This window comes from Dermacentor silvarum, chromosome 8 (assembly GCF_013339745.2).
Source record: "Dermacentor silvarum isolate Dsil-2018 chromosome 8, BIME_Dsil_1.4, whole genome shotgun sequence".
NCBI lineage: Eukaryota > Metazoa > Arthropoda > Arachnida > Ixodida > Ixodidae > Dermacentor > Dermacentor silvarum.
Genome location: NC_051161.1, coordinates 63,631,533 through 63,648,370, shown reverse-complemented (window position 1 = coordinate 63,648,370; position 16,838 = coordinate 63,631,533). Strand labels below are relative to the sequence as shown.

The following is a 16,838-nucleotide window of genomic DNA, read 5'->3' as shown; positions in this document are numbered from 1 at the left end:
TGGTTGCTTCCACAGAGCCATATGATTCATAGTCCGGTGGTCGCGTAGGATGAAGGCCCACTGTTTGCAGGTAGCGCCGTCGGACCTGGTATAAAGTCCCTAGATATATATATATATATTTTTTTGCTTTCTTGAAGTAGCGACAAGCTTTGAAGTGCCACCGACGAATCTAATTGGGCGGCGATAATTCCGGCAGCCATGTTCTTCCTAACGCTGCTCACCTGCATTCACTTGCACGCTGCTGCGAGCAGCGTAGATAGCAACGGTCGTTGATGGGCGCACGCTGTCTAGGAAGATAATGGTGGCCGACGGAGTAGATGTCGCTACTTAAAGAAGAGCAGGAAATCTAGGGACGTTAGTTTAGACCAGCTAGGGCATGTTCACAACAGGTGTTTGATTGTTGCCGCGGACGCTCGAGCTGGGCAATATGGGCAGGCATCCGCAAATGATCCACGGAGGTGTTGTGGTCAGGCATAGGTGACCGATGGGGTAAGTGCCACCCCTACACAGCGTCTCCGCAACACCACCTCCAGCTCCTGGCGTGTAAGGCCGCCTGGGAAGTTTGCACCACACGGTGGAATTAAATCTCGTGTGGTGCGGCGGAGAATCTCCTTGCGGTGGAGGAAATCGCCCTGGGGGTCACTTGGGAAACGTGCTTCCACAGCTAGTGGCAGCTCACTCTGGGTGGCGGTGTCAGCTTGTATGTGAGCAGAAATAGTGTCCCGTGGGATCCACTGTATCCGCATCTGACCGGGCATCTGCGCAGTCATTCGGTGTATTTCGTTTGCGACAGGGTGGGCATTGTAAACCTTCCGAATCTCCTTTATGGCCGAGGTGGAGTCAGTGCGTATTATTATAACCGGTGCTGGCGACGTGGAAGCAGCTGTTACCAAGTTTGTTGCGTCTCGTATGGCCAAAAGCTCAGCACTGACCGATGGTGCCGGAGTTGTCAGACGGTACACATAATTAGCACTTATGGGTGGGCGCCCTTGCACCACGGTCCCAGGGTGGAAGGATGTCTACCGAAGATGGCGAGGTAGAAACCGGACTGCCCATGTACGCCGCTAAGTCAGTAGCAGGTTGCAGAATTATGAAGAACGTGCTAACCTTTGCCGTACACCCTATAGCGGTGTACCGTAGCGACCATAAGGCCATGGTCCCTGTGGTCACTAAATAAATGAAAACCACCGGATCATATATATATTTCTCATTCTTTAATAGTTCAAATAACCAATTACACCATCACACTTTAATAGTCATAATTGGAAATACATAATTCCCACCATAGTACAGCTTCGCTGGTCTTCCATCTCCACCCCAGTGGAAGGGCTGACAGTTTTTTAACTTAATTCAATGCTTAACATTACCACCTCTGCCGTCCTCACCTTGCCGCAAGGCAGTTTTACATCTCTCTGCAGTTTCACGCCCGCGTGGTAAGGAGGACGTCAGCAGCGTGTATTTCCTCGAAAGCCAAACCGAAACTATGTGACTTTGGAATCAGTTTATCAAACGTTTCCTAACACTTTTTGTGAAGAGTACGGCGAGGTATTATATTTGTTTCATAATAGAACACTGTAATATTGTTTCACCGCCAGACGGCTCACTCGGCGGAACAGCTACCGGAAAACACCGGAAACAAGAGCTCACGAGAGTTTCGACGGTGTTTTATTTATGTTGTTTTTTTTGTATTTCCCGTGGACCGTGGTGGACAGCGGTTTGAGTTCAGCGTCGTCGTATGTGGATATGCCGATTCTCGTTCGAGTTGGACGTGCTGCGTGAATAGACTCATGATACACCACCAGTCATGTCCTATTTGCATTTCCTGGCATTTCCTCTCCCGGGAAGTGAAGATCAACTCAACGAAAGGTATGTTACGGTCGAAATCTGGCGCAGTGTGCATGGGGAAGTTAGGCTTAAAACTGCTACGCTTGTCGTTTCGCTCTGTAAATAACCACAAGCACTGAATGAAACGAACGTGTGACAGCCTTCGTGTGAATGATTTGAGGTTTCCCGCAAGCCTCGTGTTCTAATTCTTCCGTTCAAAGATAGCCGTTCCCTGCGTGTCTGATGATAGTCTTGAGCAATGGGTCTTTGCTCTAGTTTTCACCTGGGAGTTATGCTATTCCAGTTGCGTTCTACCTTTCCCACGGCTTCTCGAGAGCATTGCATAAGAGCATCACGCACTTCTCGTTCTGTATATCGATTTCTAACCCATTAGGCTAAAAAATTTGACTATATTGTTCGTGGGCGTTTATCGTGTGTAAGCATGTTCAGTCGCCAAATCGCCGGACTTGTGTTTTCTGTTTACTTTGTTCAGTTTCTACGGAAACCATGAGGGCATAATCTGCATATGGGAACCGGATCCCGGCACAACTATAATAAGTCCGGCTAGCTCATGTAATGCTGAAGTACTGTTCTGTAACGCGGTATGAATCACAGTTGCCCTCCTGCATAATGAGATCAGTAAATTCACTGACGATGTGAATTGCATTCTGGACTGAAATTTCAAATGACGCACTATACTTCTACCTGCAGCTTATGCCTGCAAGATAATTGCTTCTGACACGCCACGGCTGTTACGCAAATAGTTTTTTCGTGATATTTGTGCAGTGAGAGCAGCATGAGAGGCAGCACCGAATTTGTTTTCAAGCAGCGACTAATCTTGAGGTGAATTCGAAGTCCACATGTGAATACATATCAAATAGCTTCCCGCTAAATGCTTCGTCTTGTGCTGTTTGACATAAATGTTCAGTCTGTGTGTGTGTGTGTGTATGTGTGTGTGTTTGCACAAAATTAAGTGTTCTCTCATAATGTCCACAGAATTGCGCACCTTCCACAGCACTGCAAATGCTGTGTCTTGTGCCTGTGCTTTATTACCGCTACGTTTCTTTTTCAGGTTGAGGGAAGTTGGTGAAAAGCTGCGCACTGGATATTCACCTCCAGCTGTTGTTAACAACTTCAGAAATTCTAATGTTATCCAGTGTGTTGTTGGACCGTCGCACATAGCATTCCTCTTTGAGGTGAGGCCTTTGTTACTGTACTTTTGTAATGTAATCTTGTCGTTACATGAAAATGTATAGAACTTGTTTGTGAACATTCGTATGGCCTCATTAGCATTGCTTGTTCTGTGACCACTATGATGCTGTGTGGCAAATGTAAAATTTGACCTGTTTCTTTACAGGATGGCAAAATATGCAGAGTTGCATTTTCTGTTCTAACAGACCGTCTGGACTTGAGTAAAAATGAAATATCCAAAGTGTGAGTATGCGCCACTTAGTTGATTGGATGTTGTGTTGTTTCTGAAGTGGCTTCTTAACGGCTGTTAGCACAAGTGCTTGCAGGCTGTTTACACTGCAGTCTGCTAATAAATACACCACATATAACAGTATGCAGTCAACTGATGTTAGTTAAACTGCTAGGGAGCACAGACATTTGTTTGAAAAGTATGTTATGAAACAGAATTGTAAGTCATTCTTTCAGCTGATAAACCTAAAAAAAAAAAAAACAATGCACAAATGGCCATTTTGAGATTCCATGAAGGAAGAGCGGAATAGTCACTGCACATAAACTTCGGTGTATATCTTGAACAGTATCTCGCATGAACATGTGATTGTCAAGCCTATGACTTGCAGTCATAGGCTTGACTTCCTGCCAGCATACACAGCGGGATAAATATGAAAATGCTGGTGTGTTTTATTTTCACTGGGCTCTTTGAAGAGCTAAATCTTTGCATTACAATGCGAGTGGACATTTGAAAGATACAGGCTTAGCACATTGTATTGAATATGAAATATTTATCTGGTTCTACAAAAACAAATAATTTGATGACAAAAGGTGGCAAGAAATTGATTATTTTCTTCGATGCATGCAACACCATTAGGCTAGGTACCTCATAAATGAACGGGAAGAGAATGGTTACGGAAGTTACTGGTCGTAACTACATTCTCATTGCTTTATGTTTAAGGCGATGTTTTTTTTTACTCTTCCTTCGACTTTTCCACTGCTGCTGCTGCTGCTGCTGCTGTTTTGCACGATGCGTTGGGAGGTGGTTCAGAGCATGCATATACATGGCAAGGGTGCGGCAGAGAGGAAAGGCGATGTGGGAAGCTCATTTGGACCTTTCCATCGCGTCGCGACAATGCTCTCTGGAGCTCCCTGCATGTCGCCACAATGGCCTCTCGACTGCTGTAACTATTTGTGACCCCTCGCAAAAGCATCACAGAAACTGCAGTACTTACCTTTGTACTAACGTGCAGCAGTCCAGAGGGGAGGTAGATAAAATGGAAGAGAGAAGGCAAAGAATGGGTAGAACCAATACAGTCTCGAAACTATATATATATTCTTTGTTCGGCTTTCCTACATCCAGCGGTACAGCAGCAGCATTCAATGTTATGAGACTGGGAAGGCTGGCAGTGCACCAGAAAAACTAATGAATGATACCTGCCGCCACACTTTGTAGAAGAAGAGAAAGGGCGAATTGCACATAATACGAAGTTAATAACAGCCTTGCCACTCATCACTCATAGCTTGCGTACATGGGGGGAGGGTGCGAGAGGGAAAAGACGACCTAGGAAGGCAAGGAAATGCTACTTCTAGACACGGCAGTAGTTGCGGACAAACTGGATAAATTTAAGTTCACGGTACACTATGGTACATGTCTGCTATATCTGAAAAATAAAAAGCTTGTAAATCTATCAAGCAGACAACTGACGTAGGGCATGCAGATGCAAAGCTGCATTAAAGCATCGCACCGTCTAGACGCTGAATTTTTGGAAGTTTCATGCCTTTCTGTATCGACAAGCTATTATACTCCGCTGCCACCTTGAAGTTACTGCATCTGCTTGCGTTGGCATCATGGACTTTGACTGCATCTGATCGGGCCTAGTTAATCTTTAATGACTAAAGATGAACTACATTGTATTCTAAAAGAGCCATAGACTGAACTTGGCAAAATTTCAGAACTCTTGCTGTGCCTCAACTGGTGGAAATACGAAAAATTTAGTTGAATTCCGTGATGTCGCACTGACATACTGATGCTGGAATTTTGCCGCAAAACTTGAATGGATCTTTGATCTTCATATTCTTTTCTGGTAATCAACCTCTTGCCATGAAATTAACGATAATAGTTTGGAAAGAATACCATCCTAAACTAATTTAGTGTTTCTCTTTAATGTTCCTTTAAGTTGCTGTCGTCAGTATACTTAGCAGACTCTTCCAAATCCATGCAGTCTGCTCTCCAGTGCTGCTTCTCACCACCATTCCCGCCTCAACCTCAAGGGGAGTGGTGGAGCCGGAGGAGCTTCTGGCGGAGGCGCTGGGACAGCGGCACCCTCCGGCTCCGCTTCCTCGGGAGCCTCTGGCTCGAGGTCAGCCGCCCGGTCAAGGGGGCGCATTCTGCGTTCCACGGCATCGCGTGGTCGAGGCTCGGGGGTCATCATGGGGTCGCGCCCCGTAGTCCCTGCACCATATGTCCCAGAGGAGCTCGTCTCCCAGGTGGGCCGCTTGCATATGCCACAATTCATAACCTGTCGCTTCATCTGTGTTGCAACTCCTGCATGAGCTGAAGATGTATTCTACCAGGGACATTGGTTTATGGCTGTTTTTCTTCATTAAAAGGCTCAAGTGGTGCTTCAAGGAAAGTCTCGAAACCTCATTATTAGGGAGCTTCAACGCACAGTGAGTTTTCTTGTTCTTGGTCTTTTTTAACTTCGCATGCAGAAAATGATGAAAGTTTACGATCTTGTGAAAGAAGGTTCTGAAGTAAATTTTTTTGTGGTGCATTTTTTGGTGCCTTGGTGTGTATTTAGCCAGGCTGACATTAAACGTATGGAACATTGCATTTCCTTGGAGTTACTGATAAGAGTTAGCCAGTGGATTTACTGATGCATAGTTAAACGGAAATTTGATTAAATTGGTCATGAGCTTGGACAGCTTGGGCAACATTGCTCGTCACTTACATAATGGATTAACTCAAGTTACATTATTTAATCAAAATTCTCACAATTATGCCTGTGTGGGCATATTAGGGAAATTTCCTGTTTCTTCCATTAAGAATTTAACCTGTCTGTGTTTGCCTGTGCCTTCTGTTGTCCATGAAGCCAGAAAGTAAATTTTTGGGGGTTTATGTTGTGTTAATGGCAATGCAATATCTGTGGGTGGTGATTTATGACAGAAGCACACATTGACTGCCCTCGCTTAATGTTGCTTCCTGTGCCTCCATTTCAGAACCTTGATGTCAACTTGGCTGTGAACAACTTGCTGAGTCGTGATGATGAAGATGGAGAAGACGTAGATGACGGTCAGGAGTCGTACATGCCTGGAGGCTAGTGCCACTTCTTTTCTTAGTTGTGCTATAGCATTACCTTGCTTGGTGCACCTCCATTCTCCCAGACGAGTGTTTGAGTGTCCAAAGCAAATAAAACAGCAGGTACTGCGAAGTAGGCCATGCCGGGAGAAGAGCATAGAGTGCTTATATCGTAACGGTGTTCCGAGACAAGGCGAACAGTCTATAATGATTTAGTGGTTTAAATGGAAGCGGTGCATTAAAATGTCTTAATTTAGTTGCAGCTGAGTGCCATATGTGCAGGAATATAATGAGTTCTTATTTTGTGCATGTGTGTAACGATCTGCTTGAACCAGCACTTTGCAGTATATTCAGAACATTGCTTCAAATTTGTCTTTTCTTTGTGATGCTGAGCTCAGCAATAAGGCAACCAAGCTATATAAGACGGCAACCTATGTGAGAATACCAGCATGTGTGTGCAGTTAGTGGGAAGGCTCTTGGCAGACCTGAGAGCAATGAATGAGAGCGGGTGACGACACTAAGCTTGTCCAACAGCGCAATCCACTGCTGCTATGCATTTTTATGCGACCACATTTACGTGGTTGCAGTTACCCTGCCATGTGCATCTGACTCCTTGGGGCAATGTCATGGTGTTGTTAGAACGTCATAGCAATGTAGCACAATTAGCAATTCATTACAGTAATGTGCATTCAGAGGGACACTGAAACATCCCATAGGTGCATTGTGCATTGTTAGTGCTTTTTTTTTTGTAACATTTTTTTCTTTAGAGTTATGTAAAGTTGTTCCCTTCGTCTCATTATATTCGTTTGTCACGGTACTACACTTGGCACGAGGTTTTTGATGAATAAACTTCATGCCTTCAGACGTGGCTTTAGATGGATTCTGTTGGCACCTTGTGTAGTGTATTACTTGTAATATCTTTCCCCGCTTCAGATCATAAAATTTGTAACTGAAGGCACGTACCAGTGGTGCTTTCTTTTAACAAAGCAAAGGAAGGCATGTTAGTTCAGAATAAACAGACCAAGCTGTCTTCTGTTTTCAGCTCGCCGCACAGCCGAAAGACTCGCAGGCATGTACACGCTGCTGCATTCTTACGCTGCTTTTATTTTGAGTGCGCAACTCTTACCGCCTCGCCAGACTGCTCGTTGGAAACCCTTGTAACGTTGCTAAGGCACGAAGGCTAATCATGTGTGATGCAGTTGCGAGCCTAAAATGTTGTGCTCCAAATACTTTATTGTGGTGAAATGGTGTATAGGGTGCGTGTAAATTTTATGACTAAAAGAATTCCAGCTGTCGCGTACACTAAAACATTGCTTTTGCCAATGTTTTCAGTACCGGCAGACACGAAAAAGTGTTGCGGAAGACTTCCGTTAATTCGGTTTTTCAGTTATTTCTATATCGAACAAAGGTCCTGGCTGGCGCCAATACATTTCTTTGGGACCAAACTTTCATTATTTTAATCCTGTAATTAGCCTGTAACATCATGAATAAGCATAATCAATGAAAAGAAAAAAAATATTTTGATTAAACTTTTTCAGCAATAGGGGGGAAACATCAGGCAACAAACTGGAAGTGGGTATCATCCTAAGCGACCTATGGTTTTGTTCAGAATTCATAAAAAAATATATTGTCAAATGTGGCCTACAGGTGTACATTTCATTTTTCTTACCATGATATGTGCGATACCATTGCAGCCGAAGACCTTGCATTGGTCTGATTCCTGTGACCGCGCTTTTAAATTAAAATGAGTCGCGTGCCAAACTCCTCCTTCCTCGTCCTATGTTCCTGCTCTAAATCAACAAATGATGCTTGCTGTATGTCATTCAGTATTGGCCGAAGACATTTAACAAAAAAACTTTGCACTCAATACCGAAACTTGGCATTAAAAAAAACAAGCATTTCTGGTATGGTGCCTGTAGGCAACATTCATCACTGAAGGGTTAATTGGCTACTGCTAACTGTTGGCCTTGTGTTTTCCTTTGCTATTCAGCAGCATTTATTGATGGCGCTGTAGTAACAAGCTGCACCAAATTACTGCATGTTACTGCTGTGTTGCTCTAAGTATTTCAAAAATGCCTATTTTTCTGCTCTGAAAGGCTGGTGTGGCTGCTCTTAAACTGCTCCTGAACTACTTTTTTCTTTCTCCAAGTGTTGCTCCGAATTCTAAATTGCCTGAACAACTACTGATCATGCTTTGCAGCCTTTAAAAACGTTGAGCATTTAGCCTTATCTGTAGCTACGATAAAAGAGAGTGTGGATATGACAGCATGTGGTAAAACACTTTTGCAGAAGGCTCCTATTTTGATGGCACTTGTTGTTGCCCTGCTCGCAATCGCACTGATTTCTATGACTTTGCAACGGTGCAACCAACTTGGTGGAATCAATTCGTGAGGAGCGCTCGACCGTCGTGGAGTGCCAAAAATTGCCGTGTCTCAGTGAAAATGGCGCCTTGTCATGCGGCATTAATACACATCCATTTTTGCCCCTATAAAGTGACTAAATTTTACCTGCATAATTAGAATAGAGTGCGAAAGTGAGCTTCCACTAACGACACTCCATCATCATTGGCATCAAGACTGTCCTACATGCAACCTTTCATGTATGTATATCATGCAAAAAGGCAATGCGTCTGCTGTGCATGCTGCAACATTGCTGCCCTCGTGGCTTCTGCATCCTGTACGAGTTAGACTCAGTGCAGCTGAATGGGAAAAGCAGTGTTGAAACTAGTAAAATTTGTTCTTGGCCAAGTTGTTGCTTTAATGCCATGATAGATTGGGCATGGAAATTCTACACGCCCAGTGAACAAGGAGCTTTTTCTTGTTTCCGTGTTGTGTGTGCAACTTTAGAACTTCCCACGATGGCTTTGGCATTCTGAGCACGAGGTCGCGGGTTCAATTCCTGGCTGCAGTGGCCACATTTCGGTGGGGCTGAAATGCAACGACACTTGTGTAGTTGTTAGATTTAGGTTCACGTTTAAAGAATCCCAAGTGGTCGAGATAAATCCGGAGCCCTCCACTACGGCATCTCTTGTAGGCATAGTGTTGCTTTTTTACCCCATGAATCAACAATATTCAAGCCCAGTCTATCATGGCATTGATGTGGCATTGCTACTGCTGCATGCTGAAGGCAGATGGCATGCTGGTGAAAAAGCACTTCACTTGTAAAGACAAGTGTTTTCTACACAAAAATGCCTCAACTGGTTGTTATTCATACAGTGGTTAATGACTCCTCATCAGTTGTTTCACTAGACCCGCTGTGTAGACTGACTTTGGTGGGCCCAAAACCTCTTGAGTGAACCCCTTATTGGATTGGCGTATTTAGTGACCCACGTGTGGCTGAAGCTTATCAATGGGCGAGTTGAGACGCTTGTTTTGTGGCATTGTTATTTTTGCTTGTTCTGCTTGAAGCCGGTTCCATAATGCATTGGCCTGCATGAAAAAAATATGCCCGACCGATTCTGGCACCCGCAATTCACATGCAGAACTGTGCGTGCTTAGTTAAGTGGGTGCATGTTACAGTTGAACCGAATAGTTATGCAAGGTAAGAGCAAAGGGGGTAGCGTGAGAGTTGATAGTAGGAAAGCGCAAAGCATGCAGTTACCATATAGAACCTTACATAGGGCCACGATACATAGCGGCATTCGATTGTGATTGTGTGTGTAGTTACTGCCGCACATAAGGTGCGAGCAGTTCAGGTTATGTGTATTCATTCTTGTAAATTAAATTTCACTTGCAAGTGAAGCAGTGTGGTGTCTTCTTACTTCATTTGTGTGGTTTGTCTCGTTTGACACTGCGCCTTCCAACCTGTTGCGGTAACCCAGTGGCTATTGCGTTGTGCTGCTGAGCTCAAGGGCGGAATGCAAAAACGCTTGTGTACCTTGCATTGGCTTCACACTAACGAACCCCAGGTGGTCAGGTTTAATCCCGAGTCCCTGCACTACGGTGTGCCTCATAATGAGATCGTGGTTGTGGCGCTTAACACCTTAGAATTGAATTTTACAGCTCCTTCCGGTTTGTGTTGTCACAAGTAAGTCCAATTTTCAGTCATGTTTGACTTGATCTTGCCTGGGAAAGAGCCTGTCTCTCTGTTTTGTCCGATAACCATGTGTACAACAAAGCTGTAGGGGTGTTGCTTGGGTGTTTGTGTGCTTTCAGGGTTATCCTAAAATGCAGTTTTGTGGCCTTGCAGATGACCTCATATCTCTGCTAGATGCTGGTATCCATGGAGACCACCCCAGTGTGATCATAGATGCTGATGCAATGTTCTCTGAGGACATGTTTGGCTATGCTAATCTCCGAAATCGCACTGGCAGCCGAGGACGTTCTGGTGAGTTGGTCTTTACTGTGTGGATTTGAGCAGGAGAGAATGCATGCTTTGGGTTATCACTCATGAGTACACGTGTCCAGCATCACACATTCTCCAACTTTTAAAGCTTTCTGCTTGCAATAATTTAAGTGCGAATCAAATAGTCCTTGCTATTCAATTCGCGAGAGTTCACTATTTGAATTTGTTGATTATTTGTTTCTGTTCGAATATCAGTGGTGACATTTATGGTGCCCAAAGAGGGAGATATTGATACTGGGGAGCACTGTGCGGGAGAACTGATAGCAGAAAGCACTTGTACCTCATTTGCAAGTCTCTCAATTGATCGAATGCCCTGTTGTGAGCAGCATTGCACTCACGCATCAAATAATGTAAAATATACCTCATTGTTTTACCAAGTGAACTCCACAAAAGCTTTTTCACTTAGTTAGAAATGAGAAAATATTTGATTGTGACACATTTGCCGCAATCCGCAATGCTGGTGGCGAGGGGTTGCACAGCAAGGCAAGCTACACTCCGAGCTGCAGTACTCGTTCATAGTGAAATATTTAAGCCGCACAATAGACAGAGTTTTGCTGCAGTACTTGTGCTAGCAAACACCTTGGGCAAGGGCGGCAGCTCCACTGATGGCCGTGTTCTCTGGAGCCTTGATCCCCGGCGTCCGACACTTTGGCCTGCTGTCTTCCATCTCCCGCTGTCTAGGCGTGTGTCTTGCCACCGAGCATTTCACCATGTGCTCTCCACATGTTGTCCAATCATGGCACGCAGCATCTTCGGAGTAACACAAGGCCATTACTGATTTGGTGAAGTCGTGCGTACACGTGGTCCAATGGCGAATCAACTCATCCGCACTTCGTCATTGTCGGCATATTTTTCTTTCACTAATCACTTTCACTAATCATTGCTTGCCTTAGCTGCCTCCATTGCCTCCGTATTTACAATGGGTGTGCATGACGCTGATGTGGCTCAGCAAACCTGTGTTTCGACGGATATCGTAAACGATGATTGGGTGGGCGACACGAAGCTTTGGCCATAGCTTCAGAGGACTTGTAAGCGCTTTCAGTGCTCATTTTGGCTTGACCAAACAGTGTGAGCAGTGTATGTGATGCATGTACTAAAAGCTGGGCGTTAAATGTATTCTAAGCTGTCCAAACTTGTCACTTATGAAGTAAATGAGATCAGTCTGTCCTGCTCTTCATTCTTTATTTGGCAAACACAGTGGTGTCTTGTATTTCTCACTAGGTAAATTTTCTCTTTGTGGTCACTGTCTGATTGCTTATGTTCTGCCATATTGCTCATGGGTGTGGTCAGTTGCGATAAATTTCTTGTTGCTGCGCACCAGCGTGGGCTGGCCCAGTTCAGGACTTTGTAATAACTTGTAGAATTTCTAATTCTATGTTTGATATTTCAAATTTGACATGAGGTACTTTCGTCTCTAGAAAAGTGCAGCTGTATTTCTTCTTTGGTTTTCTATGCCTTCATGCATGGAATTGTTTCTAATTCCGTAACCATGTTCATAGAAATGGGGGGGTGGGGTGCAGATGCTTGTAATATCGCAATGAAATAATGCTTTAAAGAAACACTAAAGGCAAATGTTAAGTCAAGCTAAAGTGATAGATTAATACTCCAAAACACCTAAGGCGTCAATATTATCGAAAACAGAGCATTAGTAAGCGAGAAATTAATGTCTCGCAAAGCTCACACTAAAAAGTCAACCACATTCTTGCAGTATTCAGCGACACGACAGGCGTACACTATATAGCGCTGTCGCACCTTCCTGTGGGACTGTATACATGGGCGTGACATCGTGAAAAAAAACCCCAATTAACTTGCATTGTTCTCTGAATAAATATAATCTTCAGGCCGTAAAAAATCTCAAACATGCCGCAAGGCTAATGTTTTAACCAAAAGGTACTAGATCTGGGTTTAATATGCCCTAGTCGCTAGTAAAAATGCCTTCCATGCTGCAAGTGTGATGCCGTGTGATGATGCAAGTGTGATACTGTGATGCCATCTGATATCTAGAAATCAAAACAATTTCGAGACTCTGACTGCTGAGATCGTGCGTGCACGATCTCCGATACATTGTACTCACTGTGAGATGAAATGAAGTAAAGGCTCATTGTAGCATTTATTTATTTCTTGCTGTCGCTGATGAGAAAAAGTAGCAAGAATGAATTCGAATCAAAGCGGGCGCACTGGTTACTGTCATGTTACGCAATCACGCGATAAAGGGCGAGCCGCTGTGCAGATTGCCGGATGACTAGTGCAATTTCTGCAAGCAGCAGAAAATGCCATGTCCATGTGATGTCTTGAGATGGTGTTGGCTGTGTCACTTGGTTTCTGGCTGTGCTATCGCGTTATAGTACTAAAAAAAAAAACCCAGCACCGGCTGTCGTGCACCGTTTTACTCGTGGATGGCAACAAAGGGTGGTGATGACGTGTGCAATGTCACACCTCGCTCGTGGCGGGTGATTTGCATTGTGCTAGAGGAATGCAGACCCTTCATATGCGATTTTCTCTTAAAAGCTAAGCTTTTTTTGGCACAAAACATGCGCTGCAGGGTTTCTGGAAAGTAATTGAGCAGTCCACGTTGACATATTTGCCTTTAGTGTCTCTTCAGTAGAAAGTTGCAATGTCTGCTTTTGTAAACCAATCTTATCTAGCTTCAAATAGTTTTTCTTTCTTGGTTCTTCTTATAAAATTCTTCCGCCTATGCAAATAATTTGCATGTTTTTGTAATGCAGCTTATTAAAGCTTTTCTGGAACTGCTATGGTTACTTGACGCGCGTTTCTTAAACAGTATGTGGATGCTGTTTTAGCTGTGAGGCCTTTCGTAAGTGCACCACGACCCTCGGGTAAGCCAACACGTGATATTTCTATTTTGAAATTTTGGGGGATCGGCACTCATTCGCATCTTTATACAAGGCGGTATGTGGGCATGGTTTTCATACCCCTTTTTTTTTCTTTTTTGTGGTTAAATTTTTGCTCTGCATGTTCACAAATTTGAGCTTATTTGTGTTGACAATTATTGAGAATCAGTTACAGGCACAAAACTGCTTCTAAATGCTTCATATCACATTGGTAAGCCGTTTTACATCATGTTTCCAAGCGTTAAAGAGATACGAAAGAGAAAAATTGCGCCTTGTTAATAAATTATTCTTATACCCAAAAAGAAAAAAGAAAAGCCTTTCATACTGCTAGAAGAGGCCAGTTTGTCGCAACATTGTGGATTTTGACGTCATTAGCTCGGGTCGAGTTAGTTATTTATTATTGGTTTGCATTGACTGCATTGTATTCGAAATTAGCCGAAGACTGACTTGACAAGTTTCAAGAACCTTTACTATGCCACAATGCTGCCCCCCCTCCCAATTAAAAAAAAAAAAACATCAAAAATTGAAATTGTGACATCACATGTACTGGCACGGGGGAGCTCAAGTGTAAAATAAAAAAGCTGCATTTAATGTTCTCTTAACCTAATTTTCTCTTTTATAAATCAACTTCACAGCACGAAAGTAACGAAGATAGAGTTTGGAAATATACTTTATCAGTATAAACTGATTTAGTGTAGTTTCTTCAGTGTCCCTTTAACCCTTTGAGAGTTTCTGCCATACATGTACGGCGCCGCTGATTCGTCCTGCATGATTTTTAAAACATGTATGGCACCGATCTTATGTTTTAATTTCATGCGTATTTATTAGACACCACTGGTTGTTCAGAGGTGCTGCCATCTCTATGGAAGTGCCTAAAGTAATTTGAAATTGCGTTTGTGCTCACTGGGGCACACAGCTTGACTTGTTTACTTCCAAGCGATTGCTGACATGATTGCGAGCGCGTCGTCTGCTACCTCCAAGGCGTGCGTGAAGGAGATGCTATCGTATTTTATGGCAGTTGCTATTTTATTTCTAGTAGCTTAGATGTAGCCCTGCGTGGCTGACGTTCAGAGGTACTAATAAGTTTTTTTCTTGCCTTTGGTTGTGGTTCCTCTTTTGGATGCGGTTCGCGTATTCCCGTACACTGGATTGTGCGCTGTTGTGATTTTGATATTGCCACACACAGCGCCGCTTCTCATGGAGACTAAAGCGTTTCTTGTTCTGACTCATTTCTGAATTGTTTCTTATTCCGATGGAAAAAAAAGAGGGGGGGGGGGGGGTTGGCTCGTCAGGTGAACCTGACGTGGTCCCTCAGCTCTGCTAATGTAAAAGGCGGGGAAGGCACATCACTTCTGGCTGCTACTCAAGGCAGAGGAATAGAATGTCTCTGTTAGCAGTTGCACTTGCTTCCTGGTGGTATGGTAACAGGGCATTCAGTTTCTTCGATCTCCTCCAATAAACTTACTTGGAAAATTATTTCGATAGAACAATCCCTAGTGGCGGCATTTCAGAACATTTACTGTATATATTTAGCTAAACATTAATTGAGAGCTTGGCTCTCTTGTGTACTTCTATTAGACATGAAATAATGCGATGAACTCATTTGCTATAGTTTCATTGTAATGCGAGTTCGACTGTTGAGGGTTAATTGTAGAGGAGAGAATAAGCAACAGCAAGATGCTCATAATTTTCCTCCCTTTGCACAGTGACATGCGATGAACTCATTTGTTATAGTGTTAGACTGTTGAGGGTTAATTGTAGAGGAGAGAATAATCAACAGTAAGATGCTCATAATTTTCCTCCATTTGCACAGTGACATGACAGAAATAACGCATTTTCTACTGCCACCATGTTTCTTTGCTTGATTGTGGCATTCATGTATGATGTGTTGTACGCTTACCATGCTGTTTTTCTCTGCAGGAGATCAAGACCGGGACAGGGATAGGGACCGTGATCGCGACAGCATGTTTAGGGTCCGTGAACGCCACTACTCTGGCTCTCGACGATGGTTGGAGTCAGCCCTGCGTGACAGCAGCTCAGATCTTGCTGATGCCAAGAAGATGAGCCCGCTTTGGCTTTCAGAGGAGCCAGAGTACTGGCCTGACAAGGCAAGTAAAGATATGTTCCGGTTGTATTGTTGCAGTGCCATATCTGTCAACACATCTGAATTTTTCGTCAAGTGTACAAGTTTTGACTCGTCTTGTGATCTTGTGAAGGTTGCATTAGGTTTTACGAAAAATAAATTGTGTTCGCGATTAAGGCCCGCTTGTCGGTTTCTAAACTTGGAAGTCTTCTGATGATGAAAAAAATGCAGGAGAGGCACTTGCTTCAAGCAAGTTTACACTGATAACTTCCTGAATCAGGTGAAGTCGGCACCAGAAAGTTTTCTGAAAAAGTCACTGTGACCTAAAAACAATCTTTTAGTTGACAGTATTTGCTGAGCCAGGTTTGTGGCTACTCATGTGCTGCATCTAAAGGGTAATAAAGTGCATGTGTACCCTGACAAGGCAAGCTTTACAAAAATTTGTGCTATTTATCCCCCGCCTTTTCGGTGTCTATTTGACACAATTCTCTTTGGACATACCTGGCCCTTGTGCCACAAAAAACCACGTATATCATCATATCATGAATTTGAAAGTTCACAGGTTGGCAGGTATGCAGTGCATTTTAAAGCAAAGCTTTCTTCGCCGTTTTGAAGCCCCTTGCGGGCTGCTGCTGGCTGCTCCTACCTGCTATCTTGCCGAGTAGACGCAAGCCCACCACCACTCTGCCAACTACGATATTGCTCACTAGGGCACTTTAGTCTTCTCAACGCTAGGGTCCTATAGATGGTGCCACTATGCTGTGGCAGCTTACCACTCTTCCTTTGCCCCTCCCCTCCCCCTTTATTGCAGTTGCCGGTTGTCTTGCTGATAAAACACAAGCCCAGTACTCACAATCACACTATCTGCTTGCAAATTTTCTCTAAACAAGAGCAGCGTTCTTCATTAACTGCAGTGAACGCTTCACTTAAACAGGTTCCCATAGTGTGTGGGACCTGTATATTCTTTTGGTCTTTGACAGTTATGACAAGTGTGTCTTGCGCATCTTTTGCTATTTATGCTCATAGGGATGGGAGTTCTGATGGGACTGTGTACTTCTCTTGCAGGGCACCAAATTTGTGCACATTGTATCCCTCTACTCTGAGCTTGTGGCCCTAAGTTCCACGGGACAGCTGCATCAGTGGAAGTGGAGTGAGCCAGAACCTTACAAGAATAGCGAGGTTGGTACCCTTTCAATAGAGGCCAAGTAGAGGGAGCCATGAGCATTTGAAGTAGTTTTTGTTAGAGGCGAGATTA

At 43.8% G+C, this 16,838-nt stretch overlaps 1 protein-coding gene across 16 annotated transcripts in view; it reads left to right on the top strand.

Annotated features, from left to right (window-relative positions):
- The first annotated feature begins 1,683 nt into the window (after positions 1-1,683).
- The window catches only part of LOC119461340 (E3 ubiquitin-protein ligase UBR5), a 135,201-nt gene continuing 120,046 nt past the window's right edge, over positions 1,684-16,838 (top strand). For 10 of the 16 annotated variants that reach the window (XM_049672493.1, XM_049672484.1, XM_049672485.1 and 7 more), the window contains exons 1-11: positions 1,684-1,866; positions 2,897-3,020; positions 3,182-3,258; positions 5,229-5,493; positions 5,617-5,676; positions 6,226-6,322; positions 7,347-7,373; positions 10,493-10,630; positions 13,450-13,485; positions 15,421-15,608; positions 16,649-16,762. In XM_049672493.1, coding sequence (XP_049528450.1) covers positions 1,805-1,866; positions 2,897-3,020; positions 3,182-3,258; positions 5,229-5,493; positions 5,617-5,676; positions 6,226-6,322; positions 7,347-7,373; positions 10,493-10,630; positions 13,450-13,485; positions 15,421-15,608; positions 16,649-16,762 — 1,188 coding nt within the window. In that variant the 5' untranslated portion in view covers positions 1,684-1,804. The remainder of the gene's footprint in view (positions 1,867-2,896; positions 3,021-3,181; positions 3,259-5,228; positions 5,494-5,616; positions 5,677-6,225; positions 6,323-7,346; positions 7,374-10,492; positions 10,631-13,449; positions 13,486-15,420; positions 15,609-16,648; positions 16,763-16,838) is intronic. The other 6 variants (XM_049672496.1, XM_049672495.1, XM_049672491.1 and 3 more) reach the window with 3 other exon arrangements.